Genomic DNA, 24,206 nt, shown 5'->3' on the forward strand with positions numbered 1-24,206 from the left:
GTAGTTCAATATCCTTTGATTCAGCTTTAACCATTCACATTTTTGATAATCCTAGCCATTAAGTACTATTAGAAAAAATAGTTTTTATTAGCAAAGAAACAAAAAGACAAAGCAAGAACTTCGGCAATCTTTCGAAAAAATTAATAATTTTAAATTGTATTTCCATGCTTTGCTCATCTATTCATTCTCATTAAGTTGATACTTCGAAACGATTTCAATTTCTTTTTTTCATATGTAATTCAACTTTATAAAACAAATTTACGTTTTGTCTTTATCATAAGAATCTCTCTCCTATTGATGTTGATGATGCTAATTTTTACTGGTGAAAGATACATATTAGATCTTATCATTGAATCTGTTTGTTATAATAATTATATTAGTTTTAAGTTTTATGACTTGGGTGTTGAATAGATTGTCCTTTTTTTTCCCCACCTCCTCTCCTCTTGGTGACTTTCAAATTTTCTTTAAAAATATCTCATAATTTATTTAATGTCACCTACTCTTTTCTTAATAAAAAACTTCTTCAAAAATTTCAAAATATTAAATTTATATAAAATTGAGCATTCCAAAATATATCAGGTTATAAAAATAGAGGTATACTACATTTCAATTTTCATATACCTTTTAGGTTCATCCGATATCTCAGGCTGCCCTTCCCCTTTAGGGCACCCCTTCCATCGTGACCTTAAATTACACTTTTCAAATCCTTTTTCATCAACCTCTTCCCCTGATATATAATTCACTATTACCCCCCATCCCCCAAAATAACAATATATAAAAAAAGTAAGAAAGAAATGAAAAACTCTACCTTTACAAAAAAATACTAATAGGTAGAATGTCTGTTTCTCCCTTCACTTCATTTCCTTTACCTTTATTACTCATCATACCTTTCCCCTTTGACTGCTCAATTCTCTTTAAACTTTATCTTTATCCTACTAATAGATTGTCCTTAAATCAATCAAAATCAAACAAAACTTAAATAATAATACTTCCTTGGGTGGGTACAGACTTAACCCTATACGCACAAATTTAATTATACAACAATCAATGCAATATAACAAAAACCGTAGTCAAAATGTATCCAAAAGATATAAGACTAGCTGCCAAAAGAAAACTTTTGCAATAAAGAACTGTTCAAATTTTTATCAATTCGAATAGCACACATCAATAACCTTTTTTCAGTCTAAATCAAACTTTTATGAGGTAATGAAGACAAGACTCTTTTAAGAAAAATGTATGAATTTTTTATGGTTTTAGTATTTTATCAATGAATTTTTGAGTGATATATTTTTTTTTATGATTTTATATCATATCACTCTGAAGACGGCTTTTAGTGATATTAAATAAAAAAAACAAGTTTTTTTAACTGAAAGTAAGGAGCGACATTAAAACTTAAAACGAGCAGAAATTATTCCGTATATGAAAGGGGCTTTCCCCTCCTCAGCGCCTCGCTCTTTACGCTAAAGTTTGACTCTGTCCCACAACTTTAATTTTTAAAACAATAAAAACTTTAGCGTAAAGAGCGAGGCCCTGCGGAGGGGACAGCCCCTTTCATGTACGGAATAATTTCTGTTTATTTTAAGTTTTAATGTCGCTCCTTACTTTCAGTTAAAAAAAAACTTGTTTTTTTTTATTTAATTTTTGAACGTTTTTGAATAGATGCAGGTTTTGATCTTGGCTCACAGTACATGAACAATTAAAACAAAATTTTCCTATTAATTTACTTTTATTTAGTTAAATGGCTTTCTCGAAACTTTTTTAATTTTATTAACGAACGTTTTAATTAGTAATAAAAATACGTAACTTACGAATTAACTTACGTAACGAACTTCTGTGTTTATAGATTTTTAATGCGTATATTAGGGGGTTCTCTCCCTAGTCAATACCTTGCTTTTTAAGCGAAAGTTTGAATTTTGTTCCAATTCTTTAAAAATGACCCCTTAATCCCAAAGGCCGTTAATTAGAATAAATACCTCTTATGAAAGTACTAAAAAATCTCTGGCTTAAAGAGCGAAGTATTGACTAGGGGGTAAACCCAATCATATACGTAATATTTTCTGTTCGTTTAAAGTTTTGATGTTGCTGCTGTTGCAGTTGAAAAACTTGTTTTTTTATATTTAATTTCTGATCTTTTTTTTTAGAATAATGCTGGGAAGTCCGGCGTCCCCTTCATAGCAATGTCCCTTCCCCCATGAAAACTTCCTTCATGGAAAGATCCTCCTACATAACCCCCAACCCCATGCACGTACGCAGAAATTTGTTTCGGGGGAGGGCAATTTGTTTCGGGGGGGGGGGGCAAATCCTTCAAACCCATTATTCTGTGAGAAAAATCAGAAAATTATGGGAAAATGAAAAAATCGTGAGATTTCGGGGGGGGGGGGGACCCGGGCTCGGAGGCCCCTTCCCTGCGTACGTCCCTGCCCGACCCCCCCCCCCTCACTACCAGGAAAAATCTCCCCTGAAAACGTCTGTACTGTATACTTCCCAATAACCAATACTATATGTTAACATTGGGTTTCAGCCCTCCTCCCGGGAACTTCGGGTGATTAAGTCATCCTAAAGGACATACTTATAATATTTTCGAACATGCTGAACAAAATGGCTATCTACAAATTTTGATCAGGTGACTTTGGGAAAAAAATGAGCGTGGGAGGGGGCCTAGTTTCCCTCCATTTTTTGGTCACTTAAAAAGAGCACTAGAAATTTTAATTTCCTTTTCAATGAGCCCTCCCACGATATTCTAGGACCACTGGGTCGATACGATCACCCCTGGGGGAAAAAAAAAATAAACACGCACCCGTGATCTTTCTTCTGGCAAAAAATGCAAAATTCCACATTTTTGTAGATAGGAGCTTGAAACCTCTACAGTAGGGTTCTCTGATACGCGGAATATGATGGTGTGATTTTCATTAAGGTTCTATAATTTTTAGGGGGTCTTTCCCTCTTTTTTCAAAAATCAGCCAAATTTCCTCAGGCGCGTAACTTGTGACGTGTAGGATTAAACTTGAGGAAACTTATATATTTGAAATCAGCATTAAAATTCGATTCTGTTGATGTATCAATTTGTATCATAATACCGTTTTCTAGAGTTTCGGTTACCATTGAGCCGGGTTCCAATAAGCAATACTATATGTTAACATTGGGTAAAGTTCATAACTTTCAGCCCTCCTCCTGGGGGCTTTGAGGGATTAAGTCATCCTAAAAGACATAGTTATAATATTTTGGACCATGCTGAACAAAATGGCTATCTCAAAATTTTGATCGGGTGACTTTGGGAAAAAAATGAGCGTGGGAGGGGTCCAGTTGCCCTCCATTTTTTTGGTCACCTAAAAAGGGCAATAGAACTTTTAATTTGCGTTCCAATGATCCCTCCCGCAATATTTTAGGACCACTGGGTCGATACGATCACCCCTGGGAAAAAGAAACAACAAAATAAAAAAAAACAAAACAAATAAACACGCATCCGTGATCTTTCTTCTGGCAAAAAATAGAAAATTCCACATTTTTGCAGATAGGAGCTTGAAACCTCTACAGTAGGGTTCTCTGTATACGCTGAATATGATGGTCTGATTTTCATTAAGGTACTGTAATTTTTAGGGGGTCTTTCCCCCTTTTTTTCGAAAATCAGCCAAATTTTCTCAGGCGTGTAACTTTTGATAGGTAAGATTAAACTTGATGAAACTTATATATTTGAAATCAAAATTAAAATCTTATTCTTTTGATTTACCTATTGGTATCAAAATTCCGTTTTTTAGAGTTTTGGTTACCATTGAGCCGGGTCGCTCCTTACTTACAGTTCGTTACCACGAACTGTTTGATAGCCGAGATATTCGTTGAGGCTGTACATTATATTTTATACAATGCCCTCAGAAAACTCTGAATTACTGTTTCTCCTTTATTGTTTTTTATATATATTTATTATTCTTTGTATTATTATTATTATTATTATTTTATTTTTGATATCCATTTTTCATTATATTATATTTTAGTATCTTTTAGTATCATATATCTGTATTATATATCAGCATCTTTTATATTATTTTGTATTATGTTTTATATTTATTATTTCTCTTTTATTATTTTCATATGTTCTGTATAAATTAGCTACATTGGGAAATTTCAGAAAATATCACCAAAATATCCTGATGGAAAACTACCGTGTGCTCGCAAAGATTATTTAGCATTCAGGAACAACACCCCCTGAAATATTTCGAAAAATTCGAAACGTTTTCTTGAAATAAGGCTACTTACAATCCAATCCCTGCTTTTAATTTCCATCAAAGAATCTTCCAAAACGGAAATGTCCTTGAAATCCAACTTCATTCCCTGAGAACTATTAGCTTCAAAGTACATATCCAAAAATCCAGCTAAAGAAAGATCTGAATCTGTTACTGGAGGATGAGCCATTATAGGAATTTCAGGACCGGTTCCATTAAACTGACCTAGGCTTATATCAGCTTCTAAGAAGTCAATATTACCTGAAAATGCAAAATAGAAGCCAACAGCTGATAGCATTTATTCTTTCAGTAGAGTGAGAAAGATTTTTGTAAAATAGAAAGATTAAGAAACAGAGCATTGTAGAGAAATAGAGATAGATAAATAGAGAAAGAGAGATAGAAGTTGACAAATAGAGAAGTAAAGAATATGAGTCATAGAGAGATTAAGAGATATAAAAAGGGAGAAAAAGAGAGAACTACTGTACAAGAGAAAAAGAGAGATAATTGTCCCAAACTAAAAATTGTGCTTTAATTCTGTTGGTTTGTTTTTACGACGTGTTTTCCTGAGCCAGCCATATTATTTGTGCACACTTTTATTCAGACATTATTTATATGTCAAATACTGAGTCATTAAAAATAACACAAAAACTTATTGTTTTTTTGTTGTTTTTTTTTGCATGAAATTGTAATCCAGTAAAAACTTGATTGAACCCAGAAACAACTAAAAACAAGAAAAAATTCTTGAGTCACGACAGTAACTTTTATAAGCAAGTTCTCTGCTTCTCTGTATACTATGCTTCTCAAGACAGATCGTACAATTTTAAAATTGCTCAAGATTTTGGGAAAACGCTAAGGCAAAATAGTTTTCCAATGATTGTCGAATTATTTGATATTTTCATTTAAAATTGACCCCTTAGTTTTAGAAAACAATTTACATTTTTCTCCCACTCTCCATTCATTTCTGTGAGTTGAGGAACATTACCCATAACATAATTTTGCCTCAAAGAGGGTCTAAAAGCTACTGAGGGGAAGTTCTAAGACAGCCGATTGATTTAAAGATTTTCGTCAACTATATTGAACTCCTCAGGTCCAGAGGTAGTAATATCACGTAGAAGCTCATTCATTACTATTGATTAAATAAAAAAAAAGTTTTTTTTAAACTGAAAGTAAGCAGCGACTTTAAAACTTAAAACGAACAGAAATAATTCCGTATATGAAAGGGGCTGTCCCCTCCTCAGCGCCTTGCTCTTTACGCTAAAGTTCTTTATTGTTTTAAAAAATAAAGTTGGGGGACAGAGTCAAACTTTTGCGTAAACAGCGATGTGCTGTGGAGGGGACAGCCCCTTTCATATACGGAATAATTTCTGTTCGTTCTAAGTTTAATGTCGCTCCTTACTTTCAGTTAAAACAAACTTGTTTTTTTTTATTTAATTTCTGAACGTTTTTGAGTTAATGCAGCTTTGATTTTGGCTCACCGTACATAAATAATTAAAAGAAATTTGCATATTAGTTTTAATTTTTTTTTGGCTAAATGGCTTTCTCGAAATTTTGTTCTGACGTAACTTACGAATTAACTTCTATATTACGTAACGAACCTCTATATTTGTATATTTGGTTACATAAATTAGGGGGTTCGCCCCCTAGTGAATACCTCACTTTATACGCTAAAGTTCAAATTGTGTTCTTTAAGAATGACCCCTTAATCACAAAGGCCGTTAATTAGAATAATTAGATCTGATGAAAGTGCAAAAAAAACTTTAGTGTAAATGGCGAGGTAATGATTAGTGGGCGAACCCAATCATATACGTAATAATTTCTGTTCGTTTAAATTTTGATCTTGCTCCTTAATTTCGGTTGAAGAAATTGTTGTTTTTTTATTTTACTTTCTGATCGTTTTTTGTCCCTTCCCCCGTGAAAACTTCCTCTATGGTAAGATACTCCCACGTAACCCCCGAAACCCCTCCCCCAACTACCAAAAAAAAATCTCCCCTGAAAACTTCTGTATGCTTCCAAATAACCAATACTATGTGTAAACATTGGGCAAAGTTCATAACTTGCAGACCTTCCACCGGGGACTGTGGAGGATTAAGTCATCCTCGTATTTTTAAGACATTATCGTATTTTTTACCATGCCAAACAAAATGGCTATCTCAAAATTTTGATCGGGTGACTTTGAGAAAAAATGAGTGAGGGCCCAGTTGCCCTCCATTTTTTGGTCACTTAAAAAGGGCACTAGAACTTTTAGCTTCCGTTCAAATGAGCCCTCCCGCGATATTCTAGGACCACTGGTTCGTGTTCGTGGACTAGGACCACAAAAAGCCAGAATATAATTTGTACTTTACCGAAAAATTATTTTAAATGTTTTAATTTTTACATCTTTAAGAAATCAAAAATTAATTAAAATTTTAAGGAATAAATATTAGTATATGTATGTTAAACTGACATTGCACTTTTTTTCAGTTAATTCATTTTGAATTTTTTTCAGTAACTCCCAAATTATATTCTGGCTTTTAGAAAGAATAAGGTTTTAGAACCCTACACATATTAATTTCTGCTCGTTTTGAGTTTGAATCTGTTGTTTATTTTAATTTATGTTTGTTTTGGGTTTCATTTATCTATTGATAATGATTTGTGGTAGTTGCATGCTTGGTAGATCATTTGATTCTATTTTTGTCTATTTTTGGTTTAATGGAGTTCCTTACTTGATTTGAAAAACTTTTTTTGTGGAAAAAGTTTTTTTTAATTGATTTCTGTTCGTTTTATATTGACATAGTCTTTTTCAGGGAAAAAGAATGAGCGTCTTCTAAATTTAAACAACCATCCCTTCCATAAAAACCTTAAATACCCCCTCGGCTTACAACCCTTGCCCCTAATCTCTGAGGTTTGTTTCAACCCCAAAAGCCTTGTTATATGATATTTAGACTATTTTGAATAGAATGGCTATCTCAAAATTTCTATTAGATACATTTCGCGACAATACGACGTTTGTGTGTGTTTGGAGGGGGGTAGCTGCCCTCCGATCACTCTGACTCTTAAAAAGAGCACCAGAGCGTCTGATTACTACTCCAATGAGCCCCCTCCTAACTTTACATGACCCTGCTTTCTATAACACCTTATATGAACCCAGGCCATAACTTTCAAGACGTAATTTCCAAACCTTTCAAGTAGGTTGAACAAAATGGCTATCTCAAAATTTTGATTGGAAATGTTTGGGGAAATGATGGGCGTGGGGGGGCATTTGCCCTATGATCACTTTTGACTAATAAGAAAGGCACTAGTCCAATTTCCAAGCGAATGAGCCCTTTTTGAAGCTTCTATGACAAAACTTACAACCTTTGTCCTGAGGGCTATGGGGGGAGGGTTGTCATCCTCAAAGATATAATTTCCAGGACTTTAACTATTTTGCACAAAAAGGCCCTATCAAAAGTTTGATCGGAAATGTTTGGGGAAATGATGGGTGTGGGGGGAGGGGGATTTTCCCTTTGATTACTTTCGACTATTAAAAAGGGCATAGCCCTCTCAATTTTCAATCGAATGAGCCCTTTTTTAAGGTTTTACGACAACACTTTCTATAAAAAACCTTATATGCCCCCAGGACATAACTTACAACACTATCCTTGAGGGCTGTGGGGGGGGGGGGGTTCACACTCAAACACATAATTTCCAAGCCCTTCAACTACGTTCAACCAAATGGCTATATCAAAATGTTTATTGGAAATGTTTGGGGAAATGGTGGGCGTGAGAAGAGGGTTAGTTGCCCTTCAATCACTTTCGACTATTAAAAAGAGCACTAAGCCTTTGAATTTCCAATTGAATGGCCCTTTTTGAAGTTTCTACTACAACGCTTTCTATAAACAACCTTATATGCCCCCAGGGCATAAGTTACAACCCTTGCCCTGAGGGCTTTGAGGGGAGTGTCCTCCTCAAAGACATAATTTCCAGATCTTTCAACTACGTTGAACAAAATAGCTATCTCAAAACTTTGATTAGATGTGTTTGGGGAAATGGTGGGTGTGGAAGGGGTGTTAGTTGCCTTCCAATCACTTTCGACTATTAAAATGGCACAAGCCCTTGCAAGTTCCAACTGAATGAGCCCTTTTCAAAGTTTCTACGACAACTCCCTCGATAAATAGTGCCCTGGTCTAAAACCAAGAAACCAAAAAAAACATAATAATACATTGTGCCAACATCGTTCTTTACTTGGGCAGCGCTATTGTGCTGCCTATGATATGGAATAATTTCTCTTCGTTTTAATTTCTAATTTCACGCTTTACTATCATTTGAAAAAAATATTTTAATTTATTGAATTAATTGAAAATCAGGTTCTCGACCAGTTCCACCTTTTATCTTCGTGTAGAAAAAAAAAATTTGATATTTATCATCACTCAACTTAACGCGGAATTGGTTTCCGGAACTCAAGAAGAAGAAACATGGTATATTACTTACTCTCTAAAGCTTTTGTCATCGAATAAACTGAATTGACGCCATGAGCCCATGTTACTTGCGTTAAATCCTCAACATGCAAAGAGTCTGCTGGAAAAAAAACAAAAACAAAAATAAACAAGTAATATGGATGAAAAGCATGCAAACTCTTATCGTGTCGCAAAGTTGCAAAGCAACATTATTTTCAGGATATAAGACTCGTTTAATAACCAACCAAAATACTGGTATTCTGAAATCAAAAAGTTGTTTGTAAGAACCTTGATCAGCTAAATGTAAGCTCATCAGACCCATTTGAAGTTGTCACCATTTGCCTTAAGAGGTCAATCGCTTCTTTAAAGCTTTCTGAAAAAAAAATATAAATGTTTTTACTTTCATAACTTTAATAAATCAAATAATATTAACATTTTGATTACTAAATATCAGTATATGTATATTAAACTGACAATGCACATTCATTTGCATTTTTTTCAGTAAATTGCAAATTATGTTCTGCCCTTGGGAAGTCTTAGGGGTTTTGAGCCCTACTCATGTTAATTTCTGCTCGTTTTGAGTTTGACTCGGTTATTTATTATAATTTCTGTTCGTTTTGGGTTTCATTTATTTATCGATGCTGATTTGTGGTAGTTTCACCCTTGGTAGATTATTTAATTTTATTTTTGCTCATGTTTGGTTTAATGGAGTTCTTTACTTTTCTTTGAAAAACTTATTTTGTGGGAAAAGTTATTTTAAATAATTTCTGTTCGTTTTATATTGACATAGTCTATTCAAAGAAAAAGATAATAATACTTTAAATCTTTTCTTTTTTTAAGGACTTTATAGTATGGCCTGCTATTTGTATGCTTAAGAAACATTTTCAGCAATTTTTAACAACATACACCCTTTTAAAAATCTGGACAAAAAATGGTAGTGTTTAATTTAGTTTCATACTTCCTCTAGTTGACCTGAAATAGAAAACTTGATACCATTCGCAAAAAAATCTGTTTACTTTCTTTGATAGCTTGGATACAATTACGCTATTTTGATTTGGTTAAATTTTAAGAGCAGAAGTAGCCGCAAAAGTTTGAAAACAATACCCTCAGTCATTCTTGGGATGCTGTTGAGATGCCTTATTGGAAAATAGCATTAACACAGAACATTTTGATTTAATCTTAAGGCAAGATTTAGTTTTTAAACATAACGGGCAAATGGGAGGGTGGGCGTGGGAGGGAGACTAGTTGCCCTTCAATCACTTTCGACTATTCAAAATGGCATTATTCATTCTATTTTCAATCGAATGAACCCTTTTCGAAGTTCCTACGACAACTCCTTCGATACGAAGTGCCCTGGTCTAAAAAAAAAAAAAAAAAAAAAAAAAAAAAAAAAAAAAACATACATTGTACACACATTGATCTTTACTATAAAAATGTCAAGCCTTCCAATCACTTTCGACAATTAAAATGGGCACTAACCCTTTCAATTTCAAATCGAATGAGCCCTATTTGAGTTTCTACGACAACGCTTTCTTTAAATACCCTATATGCCCCCAGGGCATAATTTACAACCCTTGCCCTGAGGGCTGTGAAAGGGGCTGTCATCCTCAAAGACCTAATTACCAGAACTGTACACTACGTTAAACAAAACAGCTATCTCAAAATTTTTATTGGATGTGTTTGGGGAAATGGTGGGTGTGAGAGGGGGTTTAGTTGCCCTTCAAACACTTTCGACTATTAAAAAGGCCACTGGCCCTTTCAACTTCCAATCAAATGAGCCCTTTTTGAAGTTTCTACTACCAAAGTTTCTATAAAAGCCTTATATGCCCCCAGTGCATAACTAACAACCCTTGCCCTGAGGGTTGTGGGGGGGGGGTGTCATTCTCAAAGACCTAATTTCCAGAACTTTCAACTACGTTGAAAAAAATGGCTATCTCAAAATTTGATTGTATGTGGTTGGGGAAATGATGGGCGTGAGAGGGCGACTAGTTGCCCTCCAATTACTTTCGACTATTAAAAAGGGCACTAGACATTTTAATTTCCAATCGAATAAGCCCTTTTTGAAGTTTCTACGATAAAACTTTCTATAAAAACTTATATGTCTCCAGGGCATAACTTACAACCCTTGCCCTGAGGGCTGTGGGAGGTTGTCATCCTTAAAGACATAATTTCCAGAACTTTCAACTACGTTGAGAAAAATGCCTATCTCAAAATTTTGATTGAACGTGTATGGGGAAATCGTGGGCGTGGGAAGGGGGTCAGTTAACCTCCAATCACTTTCTCCTATTAAAAAGGGCATTAGCCCTTTAATTTCCAATCGAATGCACCCTTTTCAGGTTTGTACGACATGGCTTTCAATAAAAACCTTATATGCCCCCAGGGCATAACTTGTAACCCTTGCCCTGAGGGGAAGTGGTTGTCATCCTCAAAAACCTAATTTCCAGAACTTTCAACAACGTTGAACAAAATGGCTATCTCAAAATTTTGATTGGATGTTTTTGGGGAAATTGTGGGTGAAGAGGTGTTAATTACCTTCCAATCACTTTCGACTATTAAAAAGGACACTAGCCATTTCAATTTCCAATCGAATGAGCTATTTTTAAAGTGTCTACGACAACGCTTTCAATATAAACCTTATGTGCCCCCAGGGCAAAACTTACAACCCTTGCCCTGAAGAATGTGGGGGGGGGGGGGGCTGTCAGCCTCAAAGACCTAATTTCCAGAACTTTCAACTAAGTTGAACAAAATGGCGATCTCAAAATTTTTATTGGATGTGTTTGGGGAAAAGGTGGGCGTGAGAGGGGGGTTAGTTGCCCTTCAATTACTTTCAACTATTAAAAAGGGTACAAGCCCTTTGAACTTCCAATCGAATGAGCCTTTTTTGAAGTTTCTGCGACAACACTTTCTATAAAAACCTTATATGCCCCCAGGGCATAACTTACAACCCTTGCCCTGAGGGCTGTGGGGGGAGTGGCCTCCTCAAAAACATAATTTATGTCTAGAAATCAACTATGCTGAACAAAATGGCTATCTCAAAATTTTGATTGGATGTGTTTGGGGAAATGGTGGGCGTGGAAGGGGTGCTAGTTGCATTCCAATCACTTTTGACTATTAAAAAGGGCACTAGCCATTCCAATTTCTAATTGAATAAGTCCTTTTCCAAGTTTCTACGACCACTCCTTTTATACGAAGTGCCCTGGTATGGAAGAAGAAAATAAATTAATACATTGTGCCAACATCTTTCTTTACTTAGGCAGCACTATTGTGCTGCCTATGATTTGGTATTGTAATTTCTTCTAGTTTCAAGAGGAATATCCATGTTAAAAACATTATTCACAAAACTTATGCTTTCATTTCCCTCCTTAAGCTCCTTTATAAATTTAGGTATTCCTTTCTCATTAATTAACCCATTAGAAGGCAGTAGTTCGGGCAAGTTCTGAGCTTCCCATAGAAATCTAGGGCTAACCAGCAACAACCTGGAATTCTATGTTCCCTGAATTAGGATCGGGTAAGTTTTTAAGATTTCCTGAAATCTAGCTAAAAGTAAGTTTTTTGAAACCAATCGTTTTGGGTGAAATACAACCAAAGGTGAGCGTTGGAAAAATCTTGTTTAGGTGTTTTAAAACTCCATACTTACCTATTTTAGAATCGACGATGCCCTTATATTAAAAATATCCACAGATTAGGGACACAGTATCGGATAACTAAGTGTTCCCGGTTGGGGACGTTGGGTGTTTCGGTACCACAAATTGTCATATAATCTGGACCTGATGGTTTACTTGAGTTTGTAAATTCCTCCAAAACGATTCTTATTTGTTAAAGAAGCTGTCGCTATGCTATACGAACTAACTGATGAGGATGAAGAAATTGATATGGTCGTAATTCCTCCTGATGTGGGAGTAGTCAGTAACACAGAACAATGGAGACTCTTTGAGTGACCTTCCAAGCGATGTTTAAGGGACGATAGAGCTTGATATTACCCATATTTCAGTAACAGATTCCTTTAAGCCGCCGTAGGAAAGCAGTCCTAACAGTACAGCAGTATCGCAAGGATAGACTTCAAAACTCGTTTTCTAAAAAATCTGAACCTTCTGAATTCTGAAACCTTCTGAACTTCTGAAAATCTGAACCGTTTTCTAAAAAATCTGAACTCGTTTTCTAAAAAATCTGAACTCGTTTTCTCAAAAATCTTTGAAAAAGAACCCAAGGGATGCGCCAAAATGGAAAAAGACAGCATGGTCTGGATAGCTTCCATCTGAATCACTACGATGAATGGAAGACAAGGCCAGTCAAATGATAACCATACTCGAATTCGAGGTTTTTGTCAGTTTTAAGTAGAAAATATTCAGGCTATGATCATATGAGAAACAAAACGATATGTCTCTGAGAATTATGATATCAGCTTCACACTGAGCTTTGAAGAACTTGATAATTTTTAGGGAATTGTGTCACAATCAGGATAACATCAACTTCCCTCTGTAAGAATGTACTAGTTCAGGTCAGACGACCTAGTAACTGCACTTTGTAAATAATAATGAGCTCTAGGACAGCGACAAAATTGCTAGAGTGAAGCCAGTTGTAGATGCTATGAACACTAAACTTCAACAATATGGGACGTTAGGTCAAAAAACTTTCCATGGACGAACAAATAATAGCTTTCTTTGGTCGTTACGTTTGTAAAATGTATATCCAAGAAAAACAGATCTGATTTGGATACAAAGTATGGGTACTAACTTTTTCTAATGGATATCCCCACAACATTGATCTACACTGTGGTAAGAGTAAAAACAGCCAGCAATACCCTTAGGTCCATAGGTAATCACAAGCCTATTGTCTGTCTGTTGAAAAAGCAGCCCTTCACAAAGTCTTCTTTGATAATTTCTTAACAAATCACGATCTTCACGCAACTTCACTCGCAAAGATTTCGTGCCACACTCACTGTACGTGAAACTCGCTTGAAGGGATGCTCATTGAAAAGAAATAACGTCTTTATTATGACTAAAGGTCAGATGGAGTGGTTTTGGCTACAAAATTGAAAGATGGCAAAGCTGCTTGTGTAGCAACAAACTACGACTCAATAGGACTGCTTTATCAGGGGAAAATGTAGTTTCGTCCACCAGGACAAAACATACAGTACATGTCATTGTGGGAGCTCAGATTCAACGCAGATCTACCCTAAGAAATCTCAACCATTTATGTACTGGTGACATCAGAGAAGTAGGATCGATGCAGAAAAAAACCATTACTAGAGTGAAGAATGTATCAGACTTCACTTACAAATGTGTTACGAGAAATTCCATACCTAACTTATGTTTATATTTTGTACTAACACTTATTAAACATGACTAAAGATATGTATTTATATACGTCCTTCATTTCCAAGAACAACGCTAACGCCCAACGTTCCCATATGGAAACATAGCACCTTGGTTACACCGTTGGTGCGAAATGCCCTTACGAAACCATTGCTAAATTTTGCCAGTAACTGGTCTTGAGCAATAATGGGTTAAGGATTAATATATATTTTCTTCATCCTCCACTTGAATATGTTTGTTTAGTCTGAAACCCAGCCGTTTCACGGATAGAGTCAATAAAATTAAATCCATGAGTATATTTATTTATAAATTAATTAAGCCTCTACTCAAATTTCTCTGAATTTTTGTTTAAAATCATTTAATATTTTTGATGCCAAATTGTTTCCCCTTCTTCTCAAGCTATGGGCCTGTTTTTATTTTAATGTAATTTTTAATCCTAAGACGGAATTTGGACCATAGGGTTGTGAAAGTTAATAGGTCGTTATAGCTTTTATCGTGCTGCACGTCAACGCTATTACTTTTGTATTTTTTTTTTTTTTTAAGAATTAGTGGTCTATAGATCGGTAATGATAAAACGTGGAAATTTGATCTTTCTTCCTATATGGGGTTGTATGAAAAAAAAGATAAGTTTTGCTGAAGTTCTCAAAATTTTCTGTAATTTTTATGAAAAATAGAAATTATTTTCTATCGATATTATTTTCTAGATTCTTTCCTAGCCTCTGAAGTAAAATTCTCAGAGACGTTGTATCTTAAAACTCGTGAAGAGCTTAGAATTACTTCCCTTGTGACTTGGTATCAAGTTTTAAGTCATTGTGGGGTCTTACTGTATTGCAAAGCAACACAACTGTTTGCTTAGTTTTTGTTGTTTTCTTGTTGCTGGTATCGTAGATAGCCGTAATAAAAAGTAATAACAAGCAGCCTCCATCTAGGGTTCTCCCCCTCGTCAATATCTAGTTCTTTAAGCATAACTTTGAGTTTTGTTGCGATTCTTTAAAAATAACCTCTGAATCACAAAGGCCGTTTAACTAGAATAAATATCCCCTTGGAAAGTACTAAAAAAAAACTTTAACTTATAGAGCGAGGTTTTGACAAGGGGGCGAAACCCCTCATATACGTAATAATTTCTGTTGGTTTTAAGTTTTAATGTTGCTTCTTACTTTCAGTTGAAAAAACTTGTTTTTTATTTAATTTCTGATTTTTAAATGTTTTTTTTAATATTATTGGGACATCCGGCGCCCCCTTCATGGAAAATTCCCTTCCCCCATGCAAAATTCCTGCATGGAAAGATCCTCAAACGTACCCCCCCCCCCCCCGACCAGAAAAATTCCCCCTGAAAACGTTTGTATACTTATACTATCGCCAATACTATATGTAAATAATGGGCAAAGTTCACAACCTGCAGCTCTTCCCCCCGGGACTATGGGGGATTAGGTCATACTCGAAGACATAGCTGCTAGATTTTTCGACTATGTTAAACAAAACGGCTATCTCAAAATTTTGATCGGGTGACTTCGGGAAAAAATGAGCTTGAGAGGGGGCCTAGTTGTCTTCCAATTTTTTGATCGTTAAGAAGGGCACTAGAACTTTTCATTTACGTTTAAATGAGCCCTATTAGGATATTCCAGGACCAATGGTCGATACGATCAACCCTGGGAAAAAAAACAACAACAACAACAAAAATAAATAAATAAACACACATACGTGATCTTTCTTCTGACAAAAAACACAAAATTCCATATTTTTGCAGATAGGAGCTTAAAACCTCTACTGTAGGGTTCTCTAATACGCTGAATTTGATGGTGTGATTTTTATTACGATTGTATCACTTTAAAGGGATGATTTCCTCTTTTTTCGAAAATAATGCAAAATTTCTTAGGCTCGTAGGTTTTGATGGGTAAGACTAAACTTGATGAAACTTATATATTTGAAATCAGCATAAAAATTCAATGCTTTTGATGTATCTATTGGTATCAAAACTTAGAGCTTTTAGAGTTTCGGTTACTATTGAGCAGGGTCGCTCCTTAGTTACAGTTCGTTGCCACGAATTGTTTGATTGAGCATCCTGTGCTGGGCATGTGGGCCAGGGAAAGTGTAGGGGCGATATGCATTAGTGATGAATCCGTTTGAAAAAAGCCGTGTATACGACATTCACCTTTGCCCCCCCCCCCGAAAATTTGTTTACGCTCTACTACTGTCGTCTGCAGCAGCTCATTGCTGACAATTTTAGTAAAAGCCAAGCACCGGAACTTATATTTATGATTGTATCATATGTGTTTATTGCTTGTAATGCATTACGTAATGTTTATAGAGTCACCAAGTAGCGTATTTGTTAAATAGTTACTCTGCTTCACTGACGCTTGAATAACACCTACTTCAATAGCACCCTCTCTTGCCCCCCCCCCCTAAAAATAAATATTGTAGCTACGCCCCCGAATACAAGTAAATCTTACCAACAAGACCGCTCATATAAACTCCATACAAACTTCCCATCACCCTGTATATACCACTATGAATATTAATGTTTTTTCTTTTTTATATCTGTTTTACCTTTCAAAAATTAATGATATCTAGCTCCCGAGTCCCCTAAATTATACCTCTTTATTTTACCTCTTTTAATTACCTCTAATAAAGTATATCCTTATTTTCATGTCTATTTTCACATAATAATTATACCTAAATCTAGTAAGAAACGTGACAGAGCTAATCTGACCCTCCCCCCACAAAGCACTTAAAATTACAACTCACCCTACCAACATGCCTATTATTATTCACACTTCATCCTATTAAGAATACTGACATAATTAACCTGACTCCATCACCTTATATTTCATTCCCCAAATTAGAAGTTTAATTTTTCTTTTGACTTTATTTTAAAAAGGAAGATGATAGCTAGTCCCCCCCCCTTCTCCCTAAGACGATTAAAAACGCGTTTAAAAAACTGTCCAGTGAGAAAAAAAAACACCATTTGTAGCTGATTCTAGAATGACAATTATTATTTCGGTTAGTCTTAATATCAAAACTTTGTTGCTAAATCGTTACATACTAAATTCAGGCTCAATATTCAGACTAGTTGAATTTGGCAATCATCAGCAAAATGATGGAAAGCTTTGAAACGGCTTCTCGTAGGAATATTAATAGGTGATAAACTGTGCGCTACTATGACATGATTTGATACCAGGTTTGATCCGATCACTCAGAAAAGAACAATGCCCGAATTATGCTACAACTACGGTGCCAATAATAATGCAATATGTACATAACCCAGGTTGTCAAAAGGGCTTATTCGAAATATCGCAGGAATGGCTAAAGGTATTCACATAAAAATTATCTGTTTGGGTGGGAGGCCTCCTGGATTAAATTAAGGTGCACCAAATGCATCCAGGTTATCAAAAGGATACATCTGCAATATCTCAGGTATGGCTGAGGGTAATAATTGAAACTTCTGTGGAATGTTGAAGAGGAAGTTGAACTAAATCAGAAGACACCAAGTGGGTCAAGGTTGTCAAAAAGTCATATTTGCAATATCTCAGAAACAGCTGCTTAATATTGTTAGCCTTTTCGGACAAAAAAGATCAAACACGACCCCGCTTTAAAATAATAAAACCTATATTATATACAAAGCATAGCCTAAAAATTTTAAATCCTTAAATTAAAAGGGGCTCTGGGAGGAGGTGACATGTCATTCTCAGAAGAATCTTGTAGGACCGTTGGACTATTTTGAGTCCAACGGAGAATATACAAAAACACACTAGGATGTCAGTCCCAATGCTGGCTGGTTCGCCCTCTCGCTCTCTCTCTCTCTCTCTCTCTCTCTCTCTCTCTCTCTCTCTCTCTCTCTCTCTCTCTCTCTCTCTCTCTCTCTACTATATATATATATATATATATATATATATATATATATATATATATATATATATATATATATATATATATATATATATATATATATATATATATATATATATATATATATATATATATATCAAGGCCGTATCCAGGGGGGGGGGGGGTTACTCGGTTTGAACCCCCTCCCCCCGAAATTTTTGACCGGCTCGAAAATAAGTCGAAAATTAGTAAAACCTAGGTAAAAATCAGTAAAATTAGTCGAAAACTGAGTCAGAAATTAGTAACCCCCCCCCCCAAAAAAAAGTCAAAAATTAGTAACCCCCCCCCCCCCTGAACAAAAATACTGGATACGGCCCTGATATATATATATATATATATATATATATATATATATATATATATATATATATATATATATATATATATATATATATATATATATATATATATATATATATATATATATATATATATATATATATATATATATATATATATATATATATATATATATATATATATATATATATATATATATATCGTAATGCCTTGCTATCTTTTAGCTACATTTTTAAAGTTCTCCCGATAGTAATAAAAAGAGAATTTAAAAGGGAATAGAAACTGTGCTATCTGAAATTATTCTTCATATAAAAATAATGATACGGGTCAAATACCTGAAATCTGAGTAGCCATAGTTATTCCAAAAAGAAAACTTAAAACTATAACACGGTCCATGTTAACAATCTTATCCTATAGCTCCTATATACGAGCTCTAGGAGCTGATGAAGTTTAATTTCTAAGGCGATAAGGAAACAGGCTTTAGAATTGATTTAAAAATGCAAAGACTAGCAGAATGCTAATGAGAAGCCATTAAATAGTAGTTTGTGCGTCTGAAAACGGGGCTAATGAGTTCTGAAGTAAATACATACATAAAATGAAGACAACGATATGCAATAAGCCAACTTGCAATTTCTTTTCGCAGCACAAAATTAACGTCCAACTTTCCCCAGGTTCAGAAAGAAAAGCTACTACAATATTAAATACCCACGAATTACATTGATGAGGAAATTTAAGTATCTTTCAATTGATTTAATTTTTTTGGGGTGGAGGGGAAGGGGTATTTTGAGAAAGAAACAACATTTTTAAGTTTGGCGTGAACCTTATACTGGATTGATGAACATGAAATTACATTTTAAATAATTTGTGGATAATTTTCCAATAGAGCCAGAAGGGATAGTTTTTTATTCCTTGAGCCTCAGCCTAGAATGTTAAAGTTAGACTAGTGTTTTATAGTCTATGTCAAAGAGCATTATCTGAAGTTGTTCTGCTAATCTATCGCTTTTTCGAGTTTTGCTCTTGGTTTCGAATGGATAGCTGTTAAAACAGAGAAGCAGACAGGTGCCAATTTCAAATTGAATTTAAGATCAAACCTATTAAATGAAAACATACAAGTTTTCCATATGGAAGTAAAGAGCTACATTAAAACATAAAACGAAATGAAATTATTCGGTATATGTGGGGAAATAACCCCTCTTTAGTCTCTGTTAATTACACTAAAGATGTGAAACCCTTTAAAATATTTTTCAGTTCAATTCAACGGCTTTTGTGTTTTAGCAACCGTTCTTGAAAAAATGACAAAAAGTTAAACTTCAATGTATGGAGCAGGATCGGACAGGGGGCAGACCCCCCCCCCCATATACGGATTAATGATTATTTTAATGTTTCGTGTTCCTTTTTATTTTTGTATGAAAAACATGTTTGCTTATTAAATTTTTCTTGTTAGTTTTTAATAGTATTACACTTTTAAATAAAAAATATAAATTTTGCACATCTGCACGTCGTGAAAAGAATTCATTTAGTATTTTACCATATATATATATACATATATATATATATATATATATATATATATATATATATATACTATATTTATATGTGTCCAAAATGGCTCCATATTTTTTCATGAAAATTGGTATCTTGGGATATTTTCGCATAAAAAAAACGATCTAGATAGGTCAGAGGTCTGAGAAAAATCGTTAAGAGCCTGAATTCGGTTTTTGCAAATGACGTCATGTACTATGTTAGCACATCATATAAGTATTTCTTACGACATCATATATGGCATCATATAAGTATTTTCTTATTCTATGTCATGTATAGCATAAATAAGATTGTTGAGTTTCCAACGCAACAGTTATATATATATAATATAATGTCTGTTGGAAGGCCCAGAAAAACAAAATTTGCATTTGCCGTTACTATAAATGATGATTCTTTGGAACCAACACCTGAACTAACGTGTCAAAAATGAAAATGAAGAGCGAAGACACAGGCGGTTAGAACATATCTGAAAACGCCAATTAGAGTGGGTTAAAAATGAAAATGAAGAGCAAAGACACACGCAGTTAGAAGACATGCGACAACGAACAAGTGAGGGAGTCAAAAATAAAAATGAAGAGCAGCGAGTCAATGAAAATCAACCTGGACAGCGAGAATCAAAACGTATCATAATTGAAAATGATTTCGATGATGATTGGGTTTGGGATTTTGATATGGATAAGCTCATCAATGCCTACCACACCTTTGTTAAAAAAAAAACATAGGTTCGGCGATATGTATTTCATAATGACGAAAGATAAGCAGAGGTGTAACGAAGCAAACAAATTGATGATGATAGCAATGATAATTGATTTTTGGATTTTGACATTGATAAGGTCATCAATACCTACCATACCTTTGAAAATCAAAAATATGGACTGGATAAATCGTTGGAAGAAAAAGAAGTTTTTGTCCCACTACCTGAACAATTAAAACAAGCAAAGGCTCGGCGATATGTCTTTCATAAAGACAAAAGACAAGTCAAGGCAAAAGAAGAAGTTTTTGTCCCACCATCTGAACAATTAAAAGAAATAAAGGTTCGGCGATATGTCTTTCATAATGACATAAGACAAGCCAAGGCAAACGAAGATGTTTTTGTCCCACCACCTGAACATTTAAAAGGAACAAAGGTGGTCGTGAATATCTTCCATAACCTGTAAAATCCAAAGCCTGGACTAGATAAATCGTTGGAAGAAAAAGAAGTTTTGGTCCCATTACCTGAACAATTGAAGGACACAAAGGTTTGGTGATATGTCTTTCATAATGACAAAAGACAAGCCGAGGAAAAAACTAAAGGTCCAATAAAAAAAAATTAATTAAACAAAGGCACCACTTCTAACTTAAGGTCCATCATGACATCAAGAAAAGGCTCAAATTGTCTGCGTTTAATTTTTGTCCCGCCACCTGAACAATTAAATGAAACAAAAGTTTGGCGATAAGTTTTTCATAATGACAAAAGACAAGCCAAGACAAAAGAAGATATTTTTGTCCCATCACCCGAACAATCAAAAGAAACAAAGGTGGTCGTGAATGCCTTCCATGCCTTGTAAAATCAAAAACCTGGACTAGATAAATCGTTGGAAGAAAACGAAGTTTTTCTGCCACTACCTGAACAATTGAAAGAAACAAAATTTTGGCGATATGTCTTTCATAATGACAAAAGACAAGTCGAAGCAAAAGTTAAAGGTCCAATAAAAAAAAAATGTAATTATGTAAAGACACCACTTCTAATTTACGGTTCATTTGGACGTCATGACGCAAGAAAAGGCTCAAATTGTCTGCGTTTAGTTTTTGTCCCACCACCTGAACAATTAAATGAAACAAAGGTTCTGCGATATGTATTTTATAATGACAAATGACAAGCCAAGGCAAAAGAAGATGTTTTTGTCCCACCACCTGAACAATCAAAAGAAACAAAGGTGGTCGTTACTAATACGTTACTTCTACTATTAAGATTAATCGAAGAAACAGTTGTCATTCCTAAATCAGTTTAAAATGGCGATTCTTCCTCAGCTGACAGTTGTTTTTTTAAAACACTTTTTTAGATTTAGGTAACAATTGGCTAGAGTTCGTTCTTTAATAGGTTGCAAATGACTGTGGCTTTTGAGTCACAATGAAATGAAAGTGAAATTTGAATGAAAGTGAAAACATTTTAAAGGTATTTCGTCTTCAGTAAAGAAAAAAATTATGTTCTGTTCTTGAGAAGGCAAGTTTCTACGACAACGCCTTCTATTAAAACCTTATATGCCCCCAGGGCATAACTTAAAACCCTTGCCCTGAGGGTTGTGGGGGAGTGTCCTCCTCAAAAACAAATGTTCTATCTGGAAATCAACTACGCTGAACAAAATGGCTATCTCAAAATTTTGATTGAATGTGTTTGGGGGAATGATAGGCGTGATGGGGGAGGGGGGGCTAGTTGCCCTCCAATCACTTTCGACTATTAAAAAGGGCACTAGCCACTCCAATTTCCGATCGAGTGAGCCCTTTTCGAAGTTTCTACGACAACTCCTTCGATACGAAGTGCCCGGGTATGGAGAAAAAAAACACATTGTGCCCACATCGTTCTTTACTTAGGCAGCGCTAGCGCGCTGCCTATGATAGTATTGGTTATTGGGAAGTATACAGGTGTTTTCAGGAGGAATTTTTCTGGTTGGGGGGAGGTCAAAGTAGGGGTTACGTAGGAGGATCTTTCCATGGAGGATATTTCCTTGGGGGAAGGAACATTTCCATGAAGGGAGCGCCAGATTTCGCAGTATCATTTAAAAAAGATCAGAAATTAAATACAAAACAAGTTTTTCAACTGAAAATAAACAGCAGCATTAAAACTTAAAACAAACAGAAATTATTACGTATATGAGAGGGCCCGACCCCTAGTCAATACCTCGCTCTTTACGCTAAAGTTTTTTAGTACTTTTAAAAGAGCTATCTATCCTAATTAACCGGCCTTTGTGATTCAGGGGTTTGTGATTTGAACAAAATTCAAACTTTAGCGTAAAGAGCGAGGTATTGACTAGGGATCGAACTCCCTATTATACGTAATAAAAACATACGAATATAGAAATTCGTTACGTAAGTTAATTCGTAAATTACGTCAGAAAAAAATTTCGAGAAAGCCAATTAGTACGGTGAGCCAAAATCAAAGCTGCATTAATTCAAAAACGTTTAGAAATTAACTAAAAAAATAATTTGTTTTTAACTGAAAGTAAGGAGTGACATTAAAACTTAAAACAAACAGAAATTATTCCGTATATAATAGGGGCTGTACCCTCCTCAACGCCTCGCTCTTTACGCTAAAGTTTGACTCTGTCTCACAACTTTATTTTTTAAAACAATAAAAAAACTTTAGCGGAAAGAGCGAGGCGTTGAGGGGGGACAGTCCCTTTCATAAACAGAATAATTTTCTGTTCGTTTTAAGTTTTAATGTCGCTCCTTACTTTCAGTTAAAAAAAACTTGTTTTTTTTAGTTAATTCTTTTACTAAAATCGGTCTTTCGCTTAACGTCGGTAAATGTGAGTATCTTTCTTTTAAATTTTCATCACCTCCTAAACCTCTAAGTTCTAAAAATTTTTTCATCCCTCATGTAGACTCGATGTGGTGGTTGGGTATTACACTTACCAAAAATATAAAAACTTTTCGGGAGTGTGTTGTCCGGGAAGCCAAAGCAAAGATCCAGATTGGTTACTCAAAAACTGTAGCCAATCGAGGCAAATATAATCGCATTGCCCTTGGTAAGCTCTATTCTACTTTAGAATTTTTTTTTTAGAAAAATTACAATAAATAACCGAGTCAAACTCAAAACGAGCAGAAATTAACATAAGTTAGGTGCAAAACCCCTATGCCTTCCCAAGGCCAGAACAAAATTTCCACTTTACTGAAAAAATATAGATGTTTTTATTTTTATAACTTTAATAAATCAAATAATATTAACATTTTGATTACTAAATATCAGTATATGTATATTAAACTGACCTCATGTAGACTCGATGCGGTGGTTGGGTATTACACTTACCATAAATTTAAAAACTTTTCGGGAGTGTGCTGTCCGGGAAGCCAAAGCCAAGATCCAGATTGGTTACTCAAAAATTGTAGCCAATCGAGGCAAATATAATCGCATTGCCCTTGGTAAGCTCTCTTCTACTTTTAGAACTTTTTTTTAGAAAAATTACAATAAATAACCGAGTCAAACTCAAAACGAGCAGAAATTAAAATAAGTTGGGCGCAAACCCCCCCTGCCTTCCCAAGGCCAGAACAAAATTTGCACTTTACTGAAAAAATATAAATGTTTTATTTTTATAACTTTAATAAATCAAATAATATTAACATTTTGATTACTAAATACCAGTATATGTATATTAAACTGACAATGCACATTGATTTGTAGAACTAATTTTGGGGAGAACCAGCTCGGTTTTCGGTCTGGTATCGGTTATCAGTACGCTTACCCTGTTCTTGCTTGCCTTCTTAAAGATACTTCTGCTAAAGGACATGGTCCTTACATTTGCACTCTTGATCTTTCTATGGCTTTCTATAATATTGTA

General features: G+C 34.8%; 1 protein-coding gene across 2 annotated transcripts in view; it reads right to left on the reverse strand.

The window, feature by feature from the left end:
• Positions 1-18,584, reverse strand: part of LOC148952449 (protein FAM151B) — a 52,920-nt gene extending 34,336 nt beyond the window's left edge. The window contains exons 1-3 of one of the 2 annotated variants that reach the window (XM_089089889.1): positions 18,465-18,584; positions 8,664-8,747; positions 4,252-4,478 (exon numbers count right to left, since the gene is read on the reverse strand). In XM_089089889.1, coding sequence (XP_088946015.1) covers positions 4,252-4,478; positions 8,664-8,747; positions 18,465-18,525 — 372 coding nt within the window. In that variant the 5' untranslated portion in view covers positions 18,526-18,584. Of the gene's footprint in view, positions 1-4,251; positions 4,479-8,663; positions 8,751-18,464 lie in introns of both variants that reach the window. The other variant, XM_089089888.1, reaches the window with a different exon arrangement.
• Positions 18,585-24,206: the final 5,622 nt, after the last annotated feature.

Source organism: Artemia sp. Qi Xiang Cuo, chromosome 5 (assembly GCF_049724085.1).
Source record: "Artemia sp. Qi Xiang Cuo chromosome 5, ASM4972408v1, whole genome shotgun sequence".
In the NCBI taxonomy this organism is placed as follows: Eukaryota; Metazoa; Arthropoda; class Branchiopoda; order Anostraca; family Artemiidae; genus Artemia; species Artemia sp. Qi Xiang Cuo.